At 46.6% G+C, this 23718-nt stretch overlaps 1 protein-coding gene across 4 annotated transcripts in view; it reads left to right on the forward strand.

Moving 5' to 3' along the window:
• PRAG1 (PEAK1 related, kinase-activating pseudokinase 1) overlaps window positions 1–20046 on the forward strand; it is a 49307-nt gene extending 29261 nt beyond the window's left edge. For all 4 annotated transcript variants that reach the window (XM_033400613.2, XM_033400614.2, XM_049704228.1 and 1 more), the window contains 2 exons: window positions 9585–10324; window positions 17038–20046. In XM_033400613.2, the coding sequence (XP_033256504.1) occupies window positions 9585–10324; window positions 17038–18204 (1907 nt within the window). In that variant the 3' untranslated portion in view covers window positions 18205–20046. The remainder of the gene's footprint in view (window positions 1–9584; window positions 10325–17037) is intronic.
• Window positions 20047–23718: the final 3672 nt, after the last annotated feature.

A 23718-nucleotide genomic window follows, 5' to 3' on the forward strand; every position in this document is an offset into this window, starting at 1 on the left:
TGGTGTGTTCTGATGGGAAACTTCTGACAGCTCTGACTTCAAAACAGGAAATATCTTAGCCTTGATTTGGGTGGGACGTGGCAAAAGAGGATTTTCTTTCTCTGCAGATTTTCCTGGGTTTCTATCTTTTTCCTTTTCCCATTCCATTGTGCAGAAATTCTACAAGGCACCTTATGCCATCGAAGGCTGGGCTGGGCACGTGAACCGTTAGTCCCTGTGCTGGTCAGCCCTGACCTGCTGTCTTGGGATTGTGAGCAATTCTGAGGGAGGGGTCTTTCATCCTCCACTTGCCAGCTGGTGTTAGTGAGAACTGGACTTAATTGCCCCAGCACTTTGCTTCTCAGAACCAGCAGATCATGATGTTTGCTCTCAGGGCTCTTACACGATCTAGCCAGGAAGGTAAGATTAAAATACGTGACATGTGGGTGGATGGGTTAAGCTAGGAAATTGGGCTGCTCAGAACAGGAGTGCTTATGAAAGCTTCCAGAGAGAGAGAAATCAATGAGTGCTGATGTAGGGTTCAGGGAAGGCTTTTTTTTTTTTTCCTTTTGGGCCGTGCCTGAGACATGCAGGATCTTAGTTCCCTGACCAGGGATTGAACCCACGTCCCCTGCAGTGGAAGCGTGGAGTCTTAACCACTCCACTGCCAAGCAAGTCCCGAGAAGGCTTTTTGAGGACATGGGACTTCAGCTCTTGTCTCCAGAGTGGTTAAAATTGAGAAGGTAGAGGGAGGAGGAGGGGTCTTTGCAGGTTAAGGAAACAATTCAAGAGGAGAGAAGGCACAGGGTTAGCGGTGCACATGGGGAAAGGGTCAGACCAGCCCAGCGCACTTCAGTGGAAGCAAATGAGGGGCAGTGGGACATGAGGTGGTGGGAGGCTGGGGGCTGGATTGTACAAAACTCTCAAAACCAGTTTGTGGAGTTTGGAAATAGGGAGCCACTTGAGGGTTTATGAGTACAATGGTGACACCTAACTCAGTCATTTTCAAATTAAAATGAATATATTTTCTTGTACGCCTGACACTGAAATCACATTGTAAATCAACTGTACTTCAATTTTTAAAAAAGAATATATTTTCATGGTTAGTCCTTTATCACAAACGAGTTATTCAGTGGAAATGCACCTCGAAATTTAGATTCCTAGAAGATCAACAAAAAGGTATATATACCTTCTTACCGGACTCTGGCTTCTCCGAGCAAAGCAGTTTCTATCTGCTGTTCCTACTTATGGCTCTGTACCCAGAACCATGCTTTGAAACTGGCAAGAGACCACAGGCATTCTCTCTCTCTCTTTTTTTCCTTTTCTGTGTCTCTTAAACATTAAGCTGGAGAATGTCCAGAACCGCAGGTCCTAAAATGTAAGAAACCCTTCATTCAACCGCTCGTCAGTAGCCAAGACAGCTGGCTTTAATCTATTACTGAACAATTAGCTTTCCATCCTGTGAATCCTTACTCACTTTTACCTCGTAGCTGAAATACTGACCCATCGTGCCTTTTGCTACTATTCGGCATCTAGCGCCAAAGCTGAGAGAGGGAATCCAAATGGGAGAGGTAGAGTTAGGTCAAGAATGTAGCGTCCACCTCTTTAATATTATATATTAAGTCAAAAGAGACCATTCAACTATACATTGATTTTTGTCAGTAAGAATTCAGTAACGAAAACAATGCATTTCGTGGACTTTGTGCCTCTGTGGTATGGGTGGGCCTGGGGGAGTTAAGGACAAAGTCATTCCGGGGCATAGCATAGTAGTAGTTTGTGTAAACTTCTTGGAAGCTCATCAGGGTTAATGGTGAAAATTAGTTTTCTACCATTCAGGTTTTGTGGTCCCCCAAAATATAGTTTTAAATTTTCTAAGTAAAATAAACATAATCGAAAGCTATGACTTGGTTGCATTTTAAAAACGAGTGTGTCTAAACTTTTCGTTCACAAAATATTTTATATCAGTGTTAATGTCAGCTCTTTGTGCTTGTATCACATTCCATACTTCTCCAAGCACATCTGTTATCCCATTTGTCCATGTGGGCAGTTCCATTGAACAGTGGGTCAACTCGGTGAAAGGAAAAATCCATCTAAGCAGTTGTCGGGTTTATGCTTGGTTGGGGAGGGACAAACTGCATGTATTAGGACAGATCCACGAACGCTGCCAAGGGGAAGGTCCTCTGTAGTGGATGGATGGATGGGCGTGGGGGGAATGATCAGCAGAAATGGTCACCAGAAGACTCTTGTGCTTTTAAATGGTTACTTTTAAATACGCAGACCTCATAATTGCATTAAGATCATTTTCCCTTTTGATTTAGGATAACATTACAACTCAGTTCCACAGTTAAACAAACATCATAGATGCCAGGTTCCCCTCTTCCCAAATGAGATGAGTGCTGTGTTGAACTGAAAATATGGGCAGAAGTGATAGATGAGAGGTCTAAATAACTATACAGTAGTGAATATACTTATAGACTCCCATGAAGCTATGCACCAAGGCAGTGTTTGTGTTCTGATTTTTTTGTAACTGCCAACCAGAAACACAGGAAGTTAATTAAATATCTTGACAGTAGTCAGCTTGTGTTTCTCAACAGTAATGCCAAGAAGATTTTTGAAATATAGACATTAATTCAGTCATTGGTTTGATAGATATTTGTTGAATACAAACTATGGGCTGGATACAGTTTTAGATGCTGAAGATACAGCAGTGACAAAAAAATGCCCTGTCCCTTCCTTTCGTGGAGCTCACATTCTAGCGGGGAGAGATGGGCAATGAGGAAGATAAGGGACTAAAGTAGCCAGTGTGTCAGATGGCAGTAAGTGCTATGGGGAAAAGTCAGCCAGGAAGGGGCCAGGGAAGGGTGGGGAGATAGTAAGTCCACAAAGACGTCAGTCAGAATGAGTGACAGCCTGACCCTCACTGAGCCCTTACTCACCCACTCAGGCTGTTACCTGAGACTCTAAGAAGAAATAGTATTTTTAAAAGAGTCATGTACCACAATGTTCACTGCAGCTCCATTTACAATAGCCAGGACATGGAAGCAACCTAAGCGTCCATCAACAGATGAATGGATAAAGAAGATGTGGCACATATATACAATGGAATATTACTCAGCCATGAAAAGAAACGAAATTGAGTTATTTGTAGTGAGGTGGATGGACCTAGAGTCTGTCATACAGAGTAAAGTAAGTCAGAAAGAGAAAAACAAATACCATATGCTAACACATATATATATGGAATCTAAAAAAAAAAAAAGGTTCTGAAGAACTTAAGGGCAGGACAGGAATGCAGATGTAGTGAATGGACTTGAGGACATGGGGAGGCGGGAGGATAAGCTGGAACGAAGTGAGAAAGTGGCATGGACATATATACACTACGAAATGTAAAATAGTTAGCTAATGGGAAGCAGCCGCATAACACAGGGAGATCAGCTCCGTGCTTTGTGACCACCTAGAGGGGTGGGATAGGGAGGATGGGAGGGAGAACACAAGAGCGAGGAGATATGGGGATATAGGTATATGTGTAGCTGACTCACTTTGTTATAAAGCAGAAACTAACACACCATTGTACAGCAATTATACTCCAATAAAGATGTTAAAAAAAAAAAGAAGAAGAAATAGTATTTTTAAAAAGGTGGTCCTGGGAGTTCCCTGGTGGCCTAGTGGTTAGGATTCCAGGCTTTCATTGCCGTGGCCCAGGTTCAATCCCTGGTCAGGGGACTGAGATCCCACAAGCCGCACATAGCAGCCAAAAAAAAAAAGAAAAAAGAAAGGTGGTCCTGAAAAAGGCATCTAAAACTCTCTAGCCAAAAATAGCATGCTTTCTGACAATTAAGCAGGCTTGTTAGAGCACTTGATCCTAAATTGATGGGTTCAGTCTAATATATTACACTGATGTTTTGCTCTAACACAGTATACCCTCCCATCCCCCACGGAGACAGACTGAGTCACCGGTTCTATTCTGGGAGATGTGTTACTGAAGGATGGAGAAGTTATCCTAAAGGAAAAAATATGCATTTTTAAGACTGTCTGTGGCCTGAGCCCTCACAGTATCTCTAAAGTGAAGCTTCGTTTTAGTTTGAGCTATTCCCTTTAAACTAAATTTTTTAAAATATATTATTACTTCAATGAAGTCAATACATGTCTATGATAAAAATCCAAACAATGGAGAAAGATATAAAATGAAAAGTCAGAGTCTTCAGACTCCCAGCTCCACCCCCCATTTGGAACATTTTTTTCTATATCATCCCAGAAATTTGTATCCATATTTTAAATATAAACTTCAGTTCTACACATTTTTGTACTTAATGTATCTTGAAGTCCTTCAAATCAGAACCTCTAGGTCTACCTCATTTTTTTTCATGCTGTATATTTTTTTCATTGTATAAATTGGTTAAACCCTTCTCTTGTCAATGCATGTTTAGGTTACTTTCATTACAAGTCTGCAGGAAGATCCTGTGACGTACACCAAGATAATTTGGTGAGCATATCTGTAAGATAAATTACTAGAAGTAGAATCGATATGTCAAAATGTATATGCATTTTTAAACAGATGTTACCAAATTAACCTCTAAAAATGTCAGTTTATGCTTCTGTCAACAGCATGTGAAAGTGCCTTGAACTAACTTTTAATTTTACTGTTCATTTGGAAGAAAACCCTTAATGATTTTGTTACAACAGGGGAAAGATCATGGAACCACACATGGGCTGTAGACACGCAATATTTTCCACGAGCCTGTTTTCCAAACTGAGACGGTGCTTCTCCTGTTTTGCATGTCAATTGCCTACCCATCTGGATCACTGTTTCTTGGGATGATTAACTGGTCTGGAGAGACTTCTCACAAATGCCACATTTTCCATCCAATTGTAAAATGCTAATACTATGCTTCCATTTTCAGACCACGTTTACCTTCTTGAAAAGCAAGGGTCCCTCTTGAAGGAATGCTATGTGCCTTCCTTTAAAAAAAATTAGAGTTTATTCTGACCAAATTTTCCTTTGGAGGAAAAAATTACTCTCTGTGAGGCTAGAACATCCCCTCTGCCACCACTCTTCACGTCTTCTGGGGGTGGGAAGAGGGGTTTTGGCCAAAACCTGTAAGACTGCCACTTCCTGTGTGACCCTGGCCTACACAGATGGCTTTAGTTTTCTCACCTTGAACATGAAGGGATTGAACCAGGCCACAGGGTGTGGGCGAGGTTTTCTCCATCTGCTTTGTTCCCTCTGCCTTGCATTTTGTAGGTGCTCAAGAAATGCTGAGTGAATGCATGGATTCATCTATACAGCCGTTTCCAGCCAAATCTCTTATCCTCATTTTTAAAAACACTCAGTGTTTTTAAAAGAACACTCAGTGTTTTGAACAAAAGAAAATTCAATTTGCTTTCCTTTACTTTAAGTTGGAGACTCGTCAGACACCAAAGCTGAAGTTTGGAGCTGGGGGACTCTTAGCTGGGACCCTGCCCTCTGTCCCCACATTTGTTCTGGCCCAGCTGCCGTCAGGAGGCAGAGCCGGGCGCCAAGCAAGCCACACGGGCTCATTTATACGGTTCAAAACTGGACTGACCACTTCCTCCTGAAGCCCAGCTCTCCCTTTGGCTATAGAGAACAGTGAAAGTACCTATTAAAACCCAGCCAGAAGAGAGGACTCTATAATCAGAAAACCTCACAGTGCTGGGTTTGAACTTTTGGCCTGCATTTCTGCATAGGAGTTGAGCCTTTTTTTCCCCCACCGTTGAAATCTTGATTTCTCTTCTCTGCTTTATAAATATAATGGCACCAAACTGGTATACTTTCCTCTCCATCGTTTTAAGATCCCACCCAGTGCACCAAATGTGATGTGTAGTTTTTTCCTAGAAAACTTCTCTAGGAAGTTCTCTAGAAAACTTCTTTCTCTTCTCTGAAGCACAGGCACTAAGGAGATGCAGAGGTGTTCTGCTCTATAGCCGGCTGCAGGCTTGACATGCAGAATTGGAAATTGGAAGGAAAACTTAGGAAATGGGATTTGTAGCTCTCTGGCCCAATTAGGACTCAAAGTCATTTAAAAAAAACAAAAAACCACTAATTATGTAACTATGATGTAGGCAGACTTCCCAGCAAAGTATTTTTCATTCATATCCTTTGATATGAATTTTCCAATTCATATCCTTTTTACACCCTTAATTGTAAGCCAGAATTTGGAAACAGGGTGATCTAACACCGGCATAGAACCGGGATAAGCTGTGTCTGTGAGGAGGTGCCCCATGCGAGAGCCAACAACACGACAGAACCAGAGCAGGTCTTCTGGGGGGCTCTCTGGTCCCGCAGAAGACAGCTAACTGCTTGTCTCATGCTGGAGAAATCGGTTTTATCGAGAAGGGCTACACGTAGACATCTCCCTCCAAATATTAACAGCCAAGAATATTAACAGCTGAGATGTTATATGGTCCTGGGGTGCCTGGGGGCGATCAGAGTGAATTATGGTCTTTTTGCCTGGTGCGGGTCCACATCTGGAGAATGGTCAGAAGATGGTGTACCTGTTACCCAAGTAGGAGATTTTTTTTTAAATGCAAAAATCACAATATGTGTATGTAATGCCCAGTTATACAGAGGAAGTGCACATTTCAGATGAGCCTCACTTCACCAGATGAGGTCTGTGTAATGCAGTCCTTTACAACTTCTGGGGAAGTGCATGGCTAGGAGCCTTCCTGTGCAGTGCCGTCCTCTGATTACTGTGTGCTTTAGGCAGTGATTGTTGGGTGAGAAACACCTAACATCTAAGAAATAAAGAAAAATGAACCAGTCCACATGCTAATCCCTGAAGCCGCACCTCCTTCTAATACCCAGTACTCCTGCCCCTACTTAGCTAAGTGGTTATGGGATATAGATCTGATCAAAGCCACGCACTCACAGTTCCCACAAGAAAGCAAGAGAACACACACAGGGCAAAGGAGAAAATCACTTCCTTCCAACTGCCTGAACACGCGTTATTTTCTGTGCTAAAGCACAACCTCTTGGTTTGCTTTGGTAATCTAGGGAATGAGAAGTGTTACCGATATATATATTTTTTTTAAGATTCCTGCTATGCTTAAAGATTGAAAAGTTTTCCAGCAGCAGCTTGTGGGAACTAGAGATAGAGGAACAGTGGAAGCAAGATAACCATCTGCCTAGAGGTATTTTATTTCAGGGGCAGCTTTGAGACAAAATGCACATGAGGAGTTGTTGAAAATGGAGAGAATGGCTGAAATTATAGACTATTAGTGCTGGAAGGAGCCTTCGCAGGGATGCAATCCGGTCAGTTTTTGTTTTTGTTTTTTTGCGGTACGTGGGCCTCTCACTGCTGTGGCCTCTCCTGTCGCGGAGCACAGGCTCAGCGGCCATGGCTCACGGGCCCAGCCGCTCCGCAGCATGTGGGATCCTCCCAGACCGGGGCACGAACCCGTGTCCCCTGCATGGGCAGGCGGACTCTCAACCACTGCGCCACCAGGGAAGCCCCCCGGTCAGTTTTTAAATGAGGAAATTCAGCCGAGTAAGATTGACAGCTTACATCAGGGTTCATCCCGCTATGCGCCCTCAGATCAGACCAGAGGCAGAAAGGAATGTGTTGAAAGCATCAAGGAGAGCTGTAGGGGGAAGCCCAGGAAGACAAACCAAAGAAAGGGGTGGGAATAAGCATAAGGCTTAAGGAGGGGACTAGCCATGAAACTGATTTGTCAAAAACCTCCCCGGCTGGTTGGACGGGGGACCCAGGTGTCCTGACCATAGGCAGGCTGTCCCTGTCTGGACAGGGAGACTGGAGGCACTGAGTAAAGCGTTGACCGGGATTCTGATCACGCTCTGCCTGCCCCCTCCCCAACCCTTATCTTCTGCGTGTTGATAATGCATCTCTGCACAAACCTGGTTCCCAGCTCCTGTGTTCAACTAGCTGCGTTTACCAACTCTGTCTTCCTGGGGGCTTTGCGCTGGAGCTTGTACTGTGCAGGAGGCCCCTGCTGTCACTTACTGATGCTGGTCAATGGGGCTGAGGCACGGACATTGGCGCCTGAGGACATGGTCATCCACCTGGCTCCCTCCTGCCTGTGAAGCACCCCCATGTAAGGAGGCCCCTGTGTTGATGGGAGAGGCTTGGTGCCCGCCCATTCTGTCCCCCTTTGGCTGGAGAAATCAGAGAGGGACTCAAGCAGAGACAGCTGTTACCTGTTCAGAAGCAGCCCTGCGAAGGCCATGTGCCTCTGAGTGAAGTGACACAAAACTAACAGTTTGCTTCCTTTGGGGCCTTTCTCCACTTGCCTCCGGCCTCTGTGTTTGTTGTGCGTCTTGCATCTTGGTCGTCCTGCTAAGGTGGGAGGGGGTCCAGAGAGGCACTATGTGCCCCGTGCTTAGGCTACGTGCACAGTCAACTAAATGAGGGGCGCACATCATAACTGCCTATTTCCTTGAATCTGAGACCCATGTTTCTTTCACATTTTAACCTTCAGGATAATAGGATGTATTTTATAATGTATGGATACAGTTAATGTTTTGGTTTTTTTTTTTAATCCCCTTAAAAACTGTTATTAAAATATTGGGTACATCTTTGAGTCAGTTCTTAGAATGAAAGAAATGAGTATTATTTTCAATTGGCCCTTTCTTGTCTCTGATGCCAGTACCTTTTCTTATGTATTTTTTACCTGAACTCTTGTTTCATTGTGAACTCTCCATTTCATACATTGATATAAAGAGTAAGTTCAGTCTTCGCTCTTATCTCACCGTCTGTGACATTTCTGAAGGTCCCCATGCTCTGCAGAGGCCTGAGGCAGTGATGGAACTTTCCCCAAATCACATCAATATCCATGTGCACCTCTGGGAACTGGGGGCCTGGGAACCACTCGCTTTCCCTTGAAATCTGTTTCTTCTTATGAAATCACATTCTCTGTCTTCTGAAATGTCTGTGGGCCTGCACTGTCCCCCAGGCCATCAGGGCATTTGTCAAAACTCAGAGAATTATACCCTAAAAAGGAGGAATTATACTGTAGCTAAATTGTACCCTCTATAAACTGACATTTTGAAAAAATCCAGCCAAGCCACACATGTTCAAGTTTGTTGGTGCTGTTGCAACATTGTTTGCAAAATATTAGAAGCAACCTAAGTGTCCATCCATGGGGGACCAGTTAAATAAATTATGGTACTTGCATATGATGATACAGTATGGGATAGCTTTTAAAAAGAATTAGATAGACCTGAACATCATCTGATGTGGAATATCTCCAAGCCATAGTGGCAAGTGAAGAAAAGGAATACTGCAATCAGTGGGCACCGTTTGCTCTCCTTTGTGTAAATGTGTGTGTGTGTGTGTGTGTGTTTGGGTTGTTTGGCAGATCTCCAGAAGGATGTGTGGGAAATTGCCAGCCATGTTTCCTCTGAAGAGAGGGACTGGGCGCTAAGGAACAGGGTAGGAGGAAGACTTCATTGGCATTGTACACCTTTTTTGCATTTTGAGTTGTGTTCATTGTGCATATGTTGTCTCTTCAAGAAATAGATAAAAACAAAATAAAATAGATTGCTTTGATGGAAAGAAAAAAAAAGGCCCACGGGACCCTGGAACTGAGTGGCCTGGGCCCCCGGTCTGATGGTTTCTGTTTCTCTTTTTCAGGTCCATCATCTGAGCTGACTCACTCGCCCACCAGCAGCGGGAAGGAGCTCTTCAGCCCTGTCCCCTTCCCTTCGGGCTCCACTGAGGATGTGTCCCCCGGTGGCCCCCTGCAGCCCCCACCTCTCCCCCAGAAGAAGCTAGTGAGCCGGGCGGCCTCTTCTCCGGATGGCTTCTTCTGGACCCAAGGCTCCCCCAAGCCAAGAACAGCAGGTCCCAAGCTGAACCTCAGCCACTCGGAAACCAGCGTCTGTGTCCATGACGAGTCCCACTTCAGCTACTCCTCAGGCCCCGGCAGCCGCCTCCAGCACACCTTCTCTGCTTCCGAGCCTCTGGAGAAAACGTTCAAAGACAATGGCCCCTGGGGCCCAGCGCCAGGGCTGGCGGGCAGCCAGAGCCTGCAGGGCAAAGGGGTCTCCTCGGCCGCGGCCTCCCAGCTGAGCGTGTCCAGCCAGGCCTCGGCGGGCAGCGCCCAGCTGCAGCTCCACAGCCTCCTGAGTAGCATCAGCAGCAAGGAGGGCACCTACACCAAGCTGGGAGGGCTCTACGCCCAGTCCTTGGTCCGCCTCGTGGCCAGGTGTGAGGACCTCTTCATGGGCGGCCAGAAAAAGGGGCTGCACTTCAGCGAGAATAACTGGTCCCTGTTCAAGCTGGCCTGTAACAAGCCCTGCTGCGACTCAGGGGATGCCATTTATTACTGTGCCACCTGCTCCGAGGACCCCGGCAGCACCTACGCTGTGAAAGTAGGTACCAACCCCTCCTCCCATTCCACAGTGCCGCCAGCCGGTCCTGGCTGGGAGGGCAGCGCCATGGCTGGGGAAGTCATTTCCCCTCAGCCAGCTCCCGAAGGAGGGTAGTTTCCAAAAAATGCTCGGTGATCTCACTCTCTGCCTGGCCCAGGACGTGGTGCAATGTGATTTGTACAATGAATAGAAGGTTCATTCTGTGCTTTCAGGAACGAACCTACATGATCGAGTTGGATTAAGACAGTTGCCTTTTAATGTGATGGAGAATTCATTCATTTATTCAGCAGGTTTCTATTGAATGCCTACTATGAGCCAGGTATTTTGTAAAGCTCTGAGTATATAGAGGTGAACATATGGTTCCTGTGGAGCTTATAATCTAATACGGGAGATAGGCAATTCAGATACAGTTCTTAAAATAGAGCCGGAAGGAGAGTTAGACCCAAACATCATCTTGAACCACAACAGTAATATTATTGATAGAGCAGTCAGTATACAACTAGACTCTTGGATGGGTGTGTTAACTACACGACCTCAAATCCTCACAGGGGAGGTAGGTGTTACAGGTGGGAAATCTGAGGCTCAAAATGATTAAGTAATCTGCCCACAGCTGGCAGGTGGCTAAGATGGATTTGAAGTCTTCTTTGTCTTGTCTCAAAGCCTATGCTACCACCCTTTCAGTTAAGAAAAATGAAGTTCAGGGAAGTTAAGTGACTAGCCCAAAGTAACACAGCTGTTTAATCGTTGGCCCTGGATCAGGGCTGTTGCTAGCACGCCCCACTGCTCTTTTGGGGCACAGCTCTGAGTAAGCTGGTGGAGCTGTCTGTATCCATCTGGCCCCTCTGGTGGCCCCTTTTCTCATCTTCTTTTGGTGTCCCTTGTGTACCTGGTGGTCTGTGGTCCTTCTATAAATGCAGGCTTTTGTGAGGAGTGAGAAGGGAACCCTGAACTCTTTTCTGCCATCACCTGCCCCAAGACATTCTTTTATTTCTAATTAGAAAAAATGCAAACGGTGAACTAACATGAAACGGTCTTGGCGGGGTGGCTTCCTTCTTACCAGTAAGATTTTTTTTAATACTATGATTATTAGCCAAGGAAAATTGCAGTGAATTTTACTGTGAGATTTTTCTTTTAAAAAATTGGTGACACCACCATAAAATATAGATTGGGAACCCCTGATTTATTTGTTCGAGGGGCTCTGTATAATTACTCGCTGCCTTCTTGCAAAAAAACTAGGCAGGAAGGTAGCTATTAGGAGGATCCAGTTCATTGTCAGAAATCAAGGCCCCAAAAAACTAGATAGATTTTTGAACTTCATTGCCTCTTTATATCTGAACTCGACAGCTACTCTCTTGTTGAGCTACCCTTCCTGGTCACACCCCCAACCACAATTAAAAGGAAAAGAAACAACCCCAGCGTTTCCCTTCCTATTAGCGGGGTGCTGTATCCAGTAAAGGAAGAGTGAGTAGACCCTCCAGAGAGCTGGACATGGTCAGCCTGGTCATCGCTGGTGGCCCAGAGCCAGGGGCCTGTATCCATGCACTGAAAGGGATGTAAGTTTGAGCTCCTTGAAAGTCAAGGGGATGGAGGTGCCTTTAGGAAGTTCTTTGCTTCTGCCAACCTAGTGGACCTGAGAAAGGGATTTGTGAATAATGTCTCTGCTTCCACCCTGAACATTTCCTGTGTTCAAGTGCATGTGTTACTCTCCCCCGCCTACTTGGGCTGGACCTGGGCGGCTCCTTCACTGTCAAGAGACAGCTGACTTCTCCATTTTGAGGAGGAAAGAGCCTGGTGGGACAGGCTTAATCCCTCTTGCCCATGGGGTAGAAAGTGATATGGCCCAGGGGGCCACGTGGCGCAAGATCTGCCGCTGGATCAGAACCTCCGGGCAAAGGGGTTTGTTTTTTATATCCATGATGGTGACGTGCAACTTGGATTCTAGGACCTCCTGTAACAATGTAGAATTAGCCAGTTCTCCGAAGAACAGTGCAGAAAATTCAGCATTTCCAGAGGATGTTAAAAGGCAGCATCGTTCATTGCATTCGAAATCTAAACCATAAGGAAGCCAGCGATAGACCTTGGTCCTCTTAAGGAAGAGAGTCCCCGGGGTCTCCTCTTTGATTTTGCGGGAGCCTTGGCAGCTCAGGGACTATCTCCGTAATGTGTGAAAAGAAAATCTGGAGAAGAGCTTCCAGTATTCAGAGTCTGGGGAACAACAATATCAATTTGCAAATGGGCCTGGCCTGGGGGGGAGGGGAGGGGGGAGGGGAGGGGGTGGGGCACGGAGCATCCTTCCACACTGCTGTTCCACTTCATTAGTGCTGATCTTAGATGGAATACCGTCATCTGAATGGGCTGAATCCCCAGGAGTGGGGAGGGGGCTCCTTCCCGCACCGCCTGGCTGTGGCTGAGCTCATTTCATCCGTGCCTGGGAAGCAGGAGCTTCAGTTGCAGGCTCGCACCTGCTCGGGCTGACGCTGGTCCCTCCGTTTGTGGGCTTGGTGCCCTGTAGCCACGAGAAGGTGAAGCCAGCTCATGGAGCCCAGCTCCACGAGTATGAGGAGGGAAAAAAAGCCTTAGTTGTGTGTGCTTTCGAAGCTGTTTCATGCCTCAGTCAGCCAGAACTCCGGTAATTAGGGACCTGCGCTAAGCGGGCTGGGCCTTTTTTATTTAACAGACATGACTTAGCCCAGATTTTCAACCACGAATCAGGCCGTGGCACCAAAGTTTAAAGTGAGACTTGGCTCGGTGAAACGTTTGAAATTTGAGCTGAACCAAAGGTCTGTGTGAAGGTCTTGAGCCAGAACCCAAGCACAGACTCCCTGAAAATGAACTTGGGGGGCGGTGAGGGGAGATGGGGTGGAAAAGAAGCCGTCCCCTCCCTCCGCCCCCTCCTCTCCCCTCACCTCTAATTTGACACTGTAGAATGATCTTGGCGGCGGCCCAGGGCTGCCCCTCTGGATAACACGCGCTCTGTCTTTTGTTCGAGGCAGTGAGGAAGCTGCAGGTCTTGCCAGAGGGACCAGCTCACTGATTCTGAAATGCATCCAGGCCACTTGTCATTTACTCTCCTCTTTCATTTACACCTCTGTGCGAAGTGCCTGGAGCTCCCAAGGAGAGTGTTTGCCGGGCCCAGGCCTTTGATACCCTGGAGAAAGGGGATCCTTGGAAACACAGCCCAGGCCCCGCAGCTGAACCCTCTGGGTTTGTACAGCCAGCCAGCTCTGGAATTGCCCAGCACCACCACATGGCTACAGCCGGACCCGCAAGGGCAGTCACCATAGCAACCTCTCCCGGTGGGTGCTCGCCTGGGCATTGTGTTGAAAGCCACACCTGTGTTGTGTCCTTTAATGCTCCCAGTGGCCCTGTGAAGAGGGACACTGCCCCTGAGATACAGAGGAGAAACATACTTGGAGATAAATACCATTGATCTTCCGAATTCGTGGATTCTGCGTTTGTGAATTCGATGCTGAAACTTACTTGTAACCCCACATCAATACTTGGAGGGCTTTGGGGTTCATTACTGAACTGGCACACAGTGAAGGGGCGGAAATCCGGGTCATCTGACTTGCGAATCTTCAGCTGAGGTGGTACAAAGGGACCCTCCGCCTTCTTGTTTCAGCTCTCATACTGTACACAGGTGTGCTTTTTGTGTCTATTGAGTGCCTCATCGTCACACTTCTGTGCTTTTCGTTGGCGATTTCGCTCTTTAAAATGGCCACGCTGAGCGCTGAAGTCCTGTCTCGTGTTCCTAAGGTCAGGAAGGCTGTGATGCACCTTTAAAAGGGTGTTAGATCGGCTTAGTTCAGGCACGAGTTACACTGCTGTTGACTGTGAGTCAGTGTCAGTGCATCAGCAGTATCTATGAATAAGGCGTCTTTAAACAGAAACACACACAGTATACAACAAGGGTACATATTGATAAGTTGGTGAACATCTTGTGACCAGAGGCTTGCAAGAACTTCACATTGTATTTCCCCAGGAGCAGTGGTTCAGCGTTGATGCATTCAGTGTTTGTGGCTACTTAATAGAACATAACTACCACAAATAACAACAATCAAGGGAAAGTTGCCAATGTTTACAGAGTTTATATTTAAACTAAGGTCCTTTTCACTCCAAAGCCCATACTTTTCACCTCCAGAACACTTCTTAGCTGTATAATCTAGGGCAAATAATTTAACCTCTTGAAGTCTCAGTTTCCTCCTCTGTAGTAGCATCTACCTCATTGAGTTGTTCAATGAGATTTAACGAGACACTACACGACAAAATGCTTGTAGGCATGGTGCAAGAGTTCGGTAGGTATATGTTGTAGTTGAGAAGCCCTCACTGGAGGGGATGACGTCAGTATCCATGGATGGCACAGCAGACGGGTCCATACACAGGGGTTGGTATTTATATGCAAGACTGTTTTTTGAGGACCCCTCCCAAATTTCCTTTAGTGTAATAGTGTTCCAGAAGATTGCCATTTAAAAACTGAATACAGGGCTTCCCCGGTGGCGCAGTGGTTAAGAATCCGCCTGCCAGTGCAGTGGACACGGGTTCGATCCCTGGCCCGGGAAGGTCCCACATGCCGCGGAGCAACTAAGCCCGTGTGCCACAACTACTGAGCCTGCGCTCTGGAGCCTGTGCTCTGTAACAAGAGAGGCCCGCGCACCGCAACGAAGAGTAGCCCCTGCTTGCCTCAACTAGAGAGAGCCCATGTGCAGCAATGGGGACCCAACACAGCCAAAAATAAAAACTGAATATAGCTGGGTGTGCTTGGATAAGAAAGAGCCTACAGCAGTGCCTTTTAGGCATGCATTCTGAAATCACTTTTGTTAGTAATAGGAAGCACTGTCTGGGATAAAATGTACTTTCCTTTTATTTCTATTCTACTTCTCTAATAGAGGGATCAATATATTAATGTGTTCTCTCCCCCAAGCCCTCCAATTATCTTTTAAAAAGTTTTCTCAGAAGCGGAGCTCTTTTATGCCAGGTTTTATGCTGAGCTTTGTAGAACTGCAATATAAATAAATCTCTTTGAAAAGGTACTTGCAACAGAACTTCTAAAAACGTCACCTGTAAGCATCGTGGTGCTCCATAAACACTGCTGTACTCATCTGAGTGCAGCCGTGCAGCGCCCCAAAGGGTTATTTTTGGATTGTTTGCAGGATGGTATTTTATAGATGGAGGCGAAATGCCTTTCTTCTCAGGATTACGCACTGATCCTTACCTTTCTACTAAGTACGGCTGGGGTTGCATCATCTCCTTTTGAGAGGGGCACCCACAGACCATATACCGACCCTTTCAGTGTAATTAGAGGGAAATTGAGGCCTGACGGGGGGCCATTGTGTCTGGCTTAAGACTCTTCAGTTGTGTGGCCACCAGATGAGGGTTCCTGTTGCTCAGGATCCTTAGTTGGCAGTCGCTGTCGTTAGTACAAGAAGATGTAGAAGAGGTGGGAAAGATACTGGGAATTCCCCAAAGGAGCTTGAGATCATCCGTCTGTTTATTCCCACCTCTGGTTCAGAGGGTGCCTTTGGGCCCTCTGGGTTCCCTATTCTCTGGAGAGCTTTCTGTTTTCTTTCAACTGCTCTGACTCACCCTTGGAGGAAAAGCTCATGGCTTCCACTTAGCGGCTCCACTGAAATCAGCCCCACAGATTGTGCCAGCCGGTAGGCATGGCATATGTACCTGGATCTAGAAACTAGGGCAGCCTAAGAGAATTTGACCAAGTCTTAGAGGTTTAGGGCTTGCATCTGCCCCCGAGATTCCCCAAGAAGGGAACATCCCAGGGGTCGAACACATCTATTATAAGGTAGCTGCCAATTCAGGTGCGAGGGCTGGGGAGTGAGTCTGACTGCCTGTGTAAGCTCTTATCTGGCTTCCTGAGAATTTGTCCAGCCTACGCTGTGGGCATGGGGACGTCTTCCTACCAAGGGAACTCACTCTTGCTGGGTTGTGTGATAATTTTAAGTTTAACTTGTTAAGAAATTGCAAAACCGTATTCCAGAGTGGTGGTACCATTTTACATTCCACCAGCTATAAATGAGAGTTCCCATTTCTCCACATCCTCACAGACACTTGCTGTTATCATTTTATTATAGCCGTTCTGGTGGGCCTCACCTGGTCTCTCATTGTGGTTTTGACTTGCATTTCCCTTATGATTCATGATGTTGAACATCTTTTCATGTGTTTATGGCCAATTGTATATTTCTTTGGTGAAATGCCTGTTGATCTTTTGCCCACTTTTTGATTGGGTAATTTATCTTATTACTGCATTGCAAGAATTTTTGGTAAATTCTGGATAGAAATCATTTTACTGGATATGTGTTTTGCAAATATTTCCTCCCACTCTATTACTTGTCTTTGCATTTTCTTAGTATCCTTTGAAGCACACAAGTTTTGAGTTTCGGTAAGGTCAAGCTTGTCCATTTTTTCTCTCATGGACCATGCTTTTGGTGTGGTATCTGAGAAGTCCTTGGCTCAGCCTAAGGTCTCAAAGATTCTGTCCTGTGTTTTCTTCAAAAGTGCGTATGTTTTGGCTCTCACATCTAAGTCTCTCCATTATGACCTAGGTCTCTGGGATCCATTTTGAGTTAAATTGTGTGTACGGTGTGAGATATGGGTGTAAGTTCACCGTTTTGCATGTGGAAAGCTAAATGTCCCAACCCCAGCTGCTGAACCGAATGCTGGCTCTGGCCCTTTGACCTCACTGCCCCTTTCCCCCACAGATCTGCAAAACCCCTGAGCCCAAAGCAGCCTCATACTGCAGCCCTTCCGTGCCCGTGCACTTCAACATCCAGCAGGACTGCGGCCACTTTGTCGCCTCGGTGCCCTCCAGCATGCTCACCTCTCCCGATGCGCCCAAGGACCCCCTGTCTGCCCTGCCTTCACATCCCCCCGCCCAGGAGCAGGACTGCGTGGTGGTCATCACCCGAGAGGTACCCCACCAGACCGCCTCGGACTTTGTGCAAGACTCAGCCACCAGCCACCAGTCTGAGCCCGAGGTTTACGAGCGGCGCGTGTGCTTCCTGCTTCTGCAGCTCTGCAACGGGCTGGAGCACCTGAAGGAGCACGGCATCATCCACCGGGACCTATGCCTTGAGAACCTGCTGCTGGTGCACTGCGCCCCGCAGGCCTCCCCGGACCCCTCCTCCACCACCTCCTGGGCCCCTCCCACCACCATACCCCCTGCCCCTGCCGCTACCGCTTCCTCTTGCCCCTCTGCCGCCCTCCCGGCCGGCGTCACGCCCACCCCTCCGGCTGGCCCCGCCTGTCAGGGAGGGCCCGGCGAGAAGCACTTGCCCCGACTCATCATCAGCAACTTCCTGAAGGCCAAGCAGAAGCCGGGCGGTTCCACCAACCTGCAGCAGAAAAAGAGCCAGGCCCGCCTGGCCCCAGAGATTGTGTCTGCCTCCCAGTACCGCAAGTTCGACGAGTTCCAAACGGGCATCCTCATTTACGAGCTGCTCCACCAGCCCAACCCGTTCGAGGTGCGGGCGCAGCTGCGGGAGCAGGACTACCGGCAGGAGGACCTGCCCCCACTGCCCGCGCTGTCCCTCTACTCGCCGGGCCTGCAGCGGCTTGCGCACCTGCTGCTGCAGGCCGACCCCATCAAGCGCATCCGCATCGGCGAGGCCAAGCGCGTGCTGCAGTGCCTTCTGTGGGGACCCCGGCGGGAGCTGGTGGAGCAGCCGGGCACCTCGGAGGAGGCGCTGTGCGCCACGCTCAGCAACTGGATCGACATGAAGCGGGCCCTGATGATGATGAAGTTCGCCGAGAAGGCGGTGGACCGCCGGCGCGGGGTGGAGCTGGAGGACTGGCTCTGCTGCCAGTATCTGGCGTCGGCGGAGCCCGGAGCTCTCTTACAATCGCTGAAGCTCCTGCAGCTTCTGTGAGGCAGCCCCCGTCCCGCGTGCTGCCCCCAGCCCCGCCCTGCCTTGCCTTGGAAACATCTGTGTCTCCTGGGAAATGGTACAAATGACTTGTACTTGGATGTTATATATATATGTGTGTGTGTGTGTGTGTGTGTGTAAGATATAAATACAAAAGACTGAGGATGTCACTGCCCACCCTGGTCTGGCCTCCTCTCCTCCCCTAGCCTTGAAGTTTTCGCCTACAATTGTGTACATTTCTAGCTTATTGCAAGGTCCTGAGGACAGTGTGGCCAGCAGAGTGAAGCCTGGACTCTGGTCTCACTACCCCATTATGGGCTCTCTTTACCCTCTTGTCAAGTGGCTATTTAAAAAAAAACCAAAAAACCCTCCATTTTTAATTAAAATTTTCGGTTGACTCATGAGTAAAGAAAGCTCTTTTATTCTCAAGTGCCCAAGTGCGTTAATACCTTTGGCGGGTAAAATTGTTTTTAAGCCCCTGGAGCAGTGGCTTCAAGACCACCTGAACTGTCCTCTGTCTTACACTTCTCGCAAGATAGAGCAAAAGGCCGCAAGGGCCCCAGGCATGCGGAGACCAGTTAATCTTCCCCGCTTCTCTCCCCACCTAACAAGTCTCTTAGGAAGAATTCAACACAGCTGGTGTGATCCCAGAATTTCAGAATTTAATCCCACTGCTTGAAATCCATTTCCAGTTTGCTAAAGCTGGTTGTCATTTGTATCAGAAGCCTGGCTCAAAGCAGAAGCCACCCCAGATGGTTCAAATGACAAGACCTTAAGAGGGGACCACTTAGAGAGTTGTAGGCAGGGTTAAGAGAAAAGCAAAGGACGATGAGGCAGAAGCAAGGGCAGGAATGGGGAGGATTCACTCAACCTGTTTCCCACCTGTCATCCCTAGGCCAAGACCAGTGAGATGCCAGACAGCAAGGGGACCTGGGTGATACAGTCTGCAGGACTGGCCTCCCTGGGCAGGGTTGAGAAGGATGGATAGAGGGCTAGGTGGAAAACAGCCCACTGTTACTGCTGTCCTAGATAAGGACAGGGCAAGAATCGAACTCCAGTGTTCCCACTTTCAGACCGCTAGTCCCCCTGCTGTTCTAAGCTCTTTTGGGTTTACATTTTCAAAAACTCATTCAAAATACTTTAAAAATACTCAAAGAAAATTAGGAAGCAGCAGAGCTTTCCTCCTCAAAACTAGACTCACAAGAAGTCACTAAATACTCATTTGAAGAGAAACAGCCCAAGGCCCTTGTATTTCTACCTAAAGAGTAATCTTCTAACTTGTAAACTAATTTCTCAAACCTTGTTAATAACTATGGACAATTTTAAAACAAATGCAAAGATCTTAATGAATGTCCTAGAAATCTAGGAATGTGGCTAGCAACCAGGATGGGGAAATCTCCCAGGTCACCTTCTGCATATTAATTTCACTCCTTTTACAAGCCTTCCATCCTGGGACTCCAGGTAAACACACCTACACTTGCAAGCATCTGAGGTGAAACCTGGGGCTTCGGGGCACATTTGTCATTTCAACTCTCGCTTGAGCATTGAGGGAAGAAGTGGCTAAAACCAGCTTCCAACTATGTTTGTACAAGAGAAAGAGTTTTGAACATGGAAATCATAATTCTCCGTAGGACCTGTCTGTTTCAGGAGGTATTATTTTGTCCGTTGCTTCTTCCTGGGAATTTTCCAGGCAAACCCTCTCCTTCGATTTGCTGTCTTTTGCTTTCTTGTTCTTTCTTACTTCAAATAAATAAACAATGGAGAGGGAGGAGACAAATATTCTGCCGGGGAATAAGGCGCTATTTGGAAATAAACGTCTCAAGAGGCACATTTTAAACCTCTGAATTAATTGCACCTTTTTTATATGCCACCGACTTCAGGAAAAAAAAAAAAAAACTGAGATGGTAGAAAAGGTTTTAGGAACCAAAATGAACCCAAAATTAAGGTGGAAAGAAAAGGAACTATAGCAATACATTCTAATTGAGAGGAATGGTAGCGATAAAACTTACTTCTGAGCTGTCCACCAACCTAGAAAAGTGGAAAACAACCGGTTGCAGAATTCGTGTAATTTTAGGAAACTGTTCATCGGGAGGAACAAACCTTATCCCGGTGCTTGGTTTTGAAGGGACTTTGCCAAGGATTTCCTTGTTTGAAGGCATCGAATGATGTTCCCAATAGCACATAAACAAAATAACATTTTTCTAGATAGGGCAATTTCTTCTATCCACAGTTGGTGAAATCCGAGTGTGGAGTGTTCAGGCCTCGTTTCATCAAGGTGGTTCTGCAGGGCACTGGCCACCCACTCATTCCCATTGGTGCACCTCTTCCGTGAACGGTAAGTCACGTGGCTACAAATATTAGCTTTGGCAAACCGCTTCATTCACAGAAAATTCAGGGGCTCGATGTAACTGTTTTTTTGTTACCCCAAAATACACCTGGGGGGGCTTCCCTGGTGGCGCAGTGGTTGAGAATCTGCCTGCCGATGCAGGGGACAAGGGTTCGAGCCCTGGTCTGGGAAGATCCCACATGCCGCGGAGCAACTAGGCCCATGAGCCACAACTACTGAGCCTGCACGTCTGGAGCTTGTGCTCCGCCACAAGAGAGGCTGCGACAGTGAGAGGCCCGCGCACCGCGATGAAGAGTGGCCCCCGCTCGCCGCAACTAGAGAAATCCCTCGCACAGAAACGAAGACCCAACACAGCCAAAAATAAATAAATAAATTTATAAAAAAAACACCTGGGATGCATGGCTTTACCCCACAGAAGTTTCAAACACCGAATGGATTAAGTCCAGTAACAAAATTTCTTCCACGGACTGAGGTTCAGAAATAAGCAGGGACCTTTATATGATGACAGTCCTGTAACATCCGGCTATTTCATAGTTCTGTTATCTGTGAGTTCATCTCCTTTTTTTCTTGGCTTTAGACCCAACTACTGGTATTTAAATCTCCAGGTTTTTTTCCCTCCAACTCTGAGTCAAGTCGCCCCCATATCCTTTCCACATTGTAATTTGGGTTGTTAATGGGCCTTTCCCTTTCTCATGCCAAGATGTGGAGTCGTTCTCTTTCCTGTAGGCGTTACGAAGCAGGCATCTAAATTATTATATCCTTGCCAGAAGCAAGATAAGCACTTCAGAGATGATTTATTTATCAAAACACATGGCTCAGATCTAAAAAGACAGGGCTCTGGGGAGCTGTAGTTATCACTGTGTGACACGTCCTGGTTTTCAAAGGCTTGGGGCTGGAAAAAGCTCTTTTGTGATGCACACATGTACACAAAACAGTTATGAAGATTCTGAAGAGGGAAGACACACGTCACTTTAATGACTTCTCTGAAATGTGTTCTTTAAATATACAGCCAATAAAGGAAGCAGCCCTTTCCCACTCTGATGAATGTCTATAAATCTTTGAAGATCTAAGGATAAGCTCATTAAATCTCATTAAAATAGTAGATTTATAATGTAAAATCTGCTTGGCATATTTAATAGAGGGTGAGGTAAATGGAATTGATTTATTAGAAACCAAAACTTAAACCAACTGCTGTCATTGCTAAAAATAAAAGACAAGAATAAAACATCTAGGGTAAGTTCTATGGGACAAAAGTCGACAAATTACTCTTTCCTTCTCTTTTCCAATGCTAAGTATGTGGTTAATGACAGTCAAGGAAACCTACTCCAGGCAAGAGATGTCTTTGGAGGACCTGTGCCCTGGAAAGGAGGTCGTCTTAAGGAAAGGAGTCCAAATTAACCCGAACACAATATCATTGATTGAGGGGGAACCGGGCATGGGCCAGAACTTCCATGGTCAGTTTGGAACCTTACTGGATCCTGGGTATTCAGTCTTCTCTGATCTGCATGTTTCCTCCTGGGACTTGACTACATCCATCCCAACTTTCTGGAGTGGCGGAAGCAAAGTCAAGTTTACTTGGGGTTTTTCTGCATGCCAGCAAGCCAACTTGGTATTGGGCTATCCCAGTAGGACTTGAACATGTACACTTAGCACATATTCTGAATGCTGGATTCAGATCTTTCCAGATCTTTTACCAGAAGTGATTACAGCTATTTCCTACAAAAACACTGTCCTGAACACTGGATGTGGCTAGACTACCAGAACATTTATGTATGGTATTAAGACCTAAAGGTCATTCTTCAGGCTCCTGACTTGATGCCCTGTCAGAGCTAATCAGGCATGGAGACAGGTTGAGGGAACTGAGCATGAACTCTTCATCTAAGGGTGGAAGAGAAGGCAGGAAATGAGAAGACACGATTCAGAGACAAACCACCTGTTTTATCACTTGCCTGGAGCCAGCCCTGAGGACTTCCCACAACTCCCAGAAAGGTATTCTTGTGTCTTAGTCCAGTAGGGCTGCTGTAACAAAATGCCATAAAGGGTGGCTTATGACAACAGAAATTTATTTCTCATAGTTCTAGAAGCTGGTAAGTCCAAGATCAAGGTGCCAGCAGATTCAGTTCTGGTAATACCACACTCCCTAGTCCATACCACACTCCCTAGTCCTAATACCACACTCCCACACTCCCTAGTCCAGCAGATTCAGTTCTGGTAATACCACACTCCCTAGTCCATAGATGGCCATATTTTCACTGTATCATCACGTGGCAGAAAGGGCAAGGGAGTTCTCTGGGGTCTCTTTTGTAAGACCACTAATGCCATTCATGAAGGCCCCAACCTCATGATCTTATCACCACCCAAAGGCCCCACCACCTAATACCATCACATTGGGAATTGAGTTTCAATGTATGAATTTTGAGGGGAGAGGGGGGTACACAAACATTCAGTCCACAGCATCACTCTCGTCAAGACCCTCACTGGGATCATATGGACACTATTCTGTTCTCAAAGAGCTCCAGCCATGTGGAAACTATAGAACTCTAGATTGTGTAGATTTCAATTTCCAAGTTTATAGCAGTTTCCTTTAAAAGTTAGAAAGACTTGGGACTTCCCTGGTGGCGCAGTGGTTAAGAATCCACCTGCCAATGCAGGGGACACGGGTTCCATCCCTGCTCTGGGAAAATCCCGCATGCCGCGCAGCAACTAAGTCCGTGTACCACAACTACTGAGCCTGTGCTCTAGAGCCTGCGAGCCACAACTACTGAGCCCACGTGCTACATCTACTGAAGCCCACGCGCTCTAGAGCCTGTGCTCCACAACAAGAGAAGCCCGCTCACTGCAGTGAAGAGTAGCCCCTGCTCGCCGCAACTAGAGAAAGCCTGCACACAGCAATGAAGACCCAACACAGCCAAAAATAATAAATAAATATAAATAAATAAATTTATTTTTAAAAATTTTGCCCTTTATTTATGTCCTTTTTTTACTGACCATTCCCATCACCATGATGATGGAAACAATTTTTGGTTTTCCTAAAGGAGTGACAGAGATCGCCTCTCCCCTACCCCTCAGTCTTACTGGCTTTATTTATTTTGAGAATATAAAACATAACATGGCGATAAAAGCCCAAACTATTCAAAAAATATATACGCAGAGAAGTATCACCCCCCCAT

This window comes from Orcinus orca, chromosome 21 (assembly GCF_937001465.1).
Source record: "Orcinus orca chromosome 21, mOrcOrc1.1, whole genome shotgun sequence".
NCBI classification, from domain to species: domain Eukaryota; kingdom Metazoa; phylum Chordata; class Mammalia; order Artiodactyla; family Delphinidae; genus Orcinus; species Orcinus orca.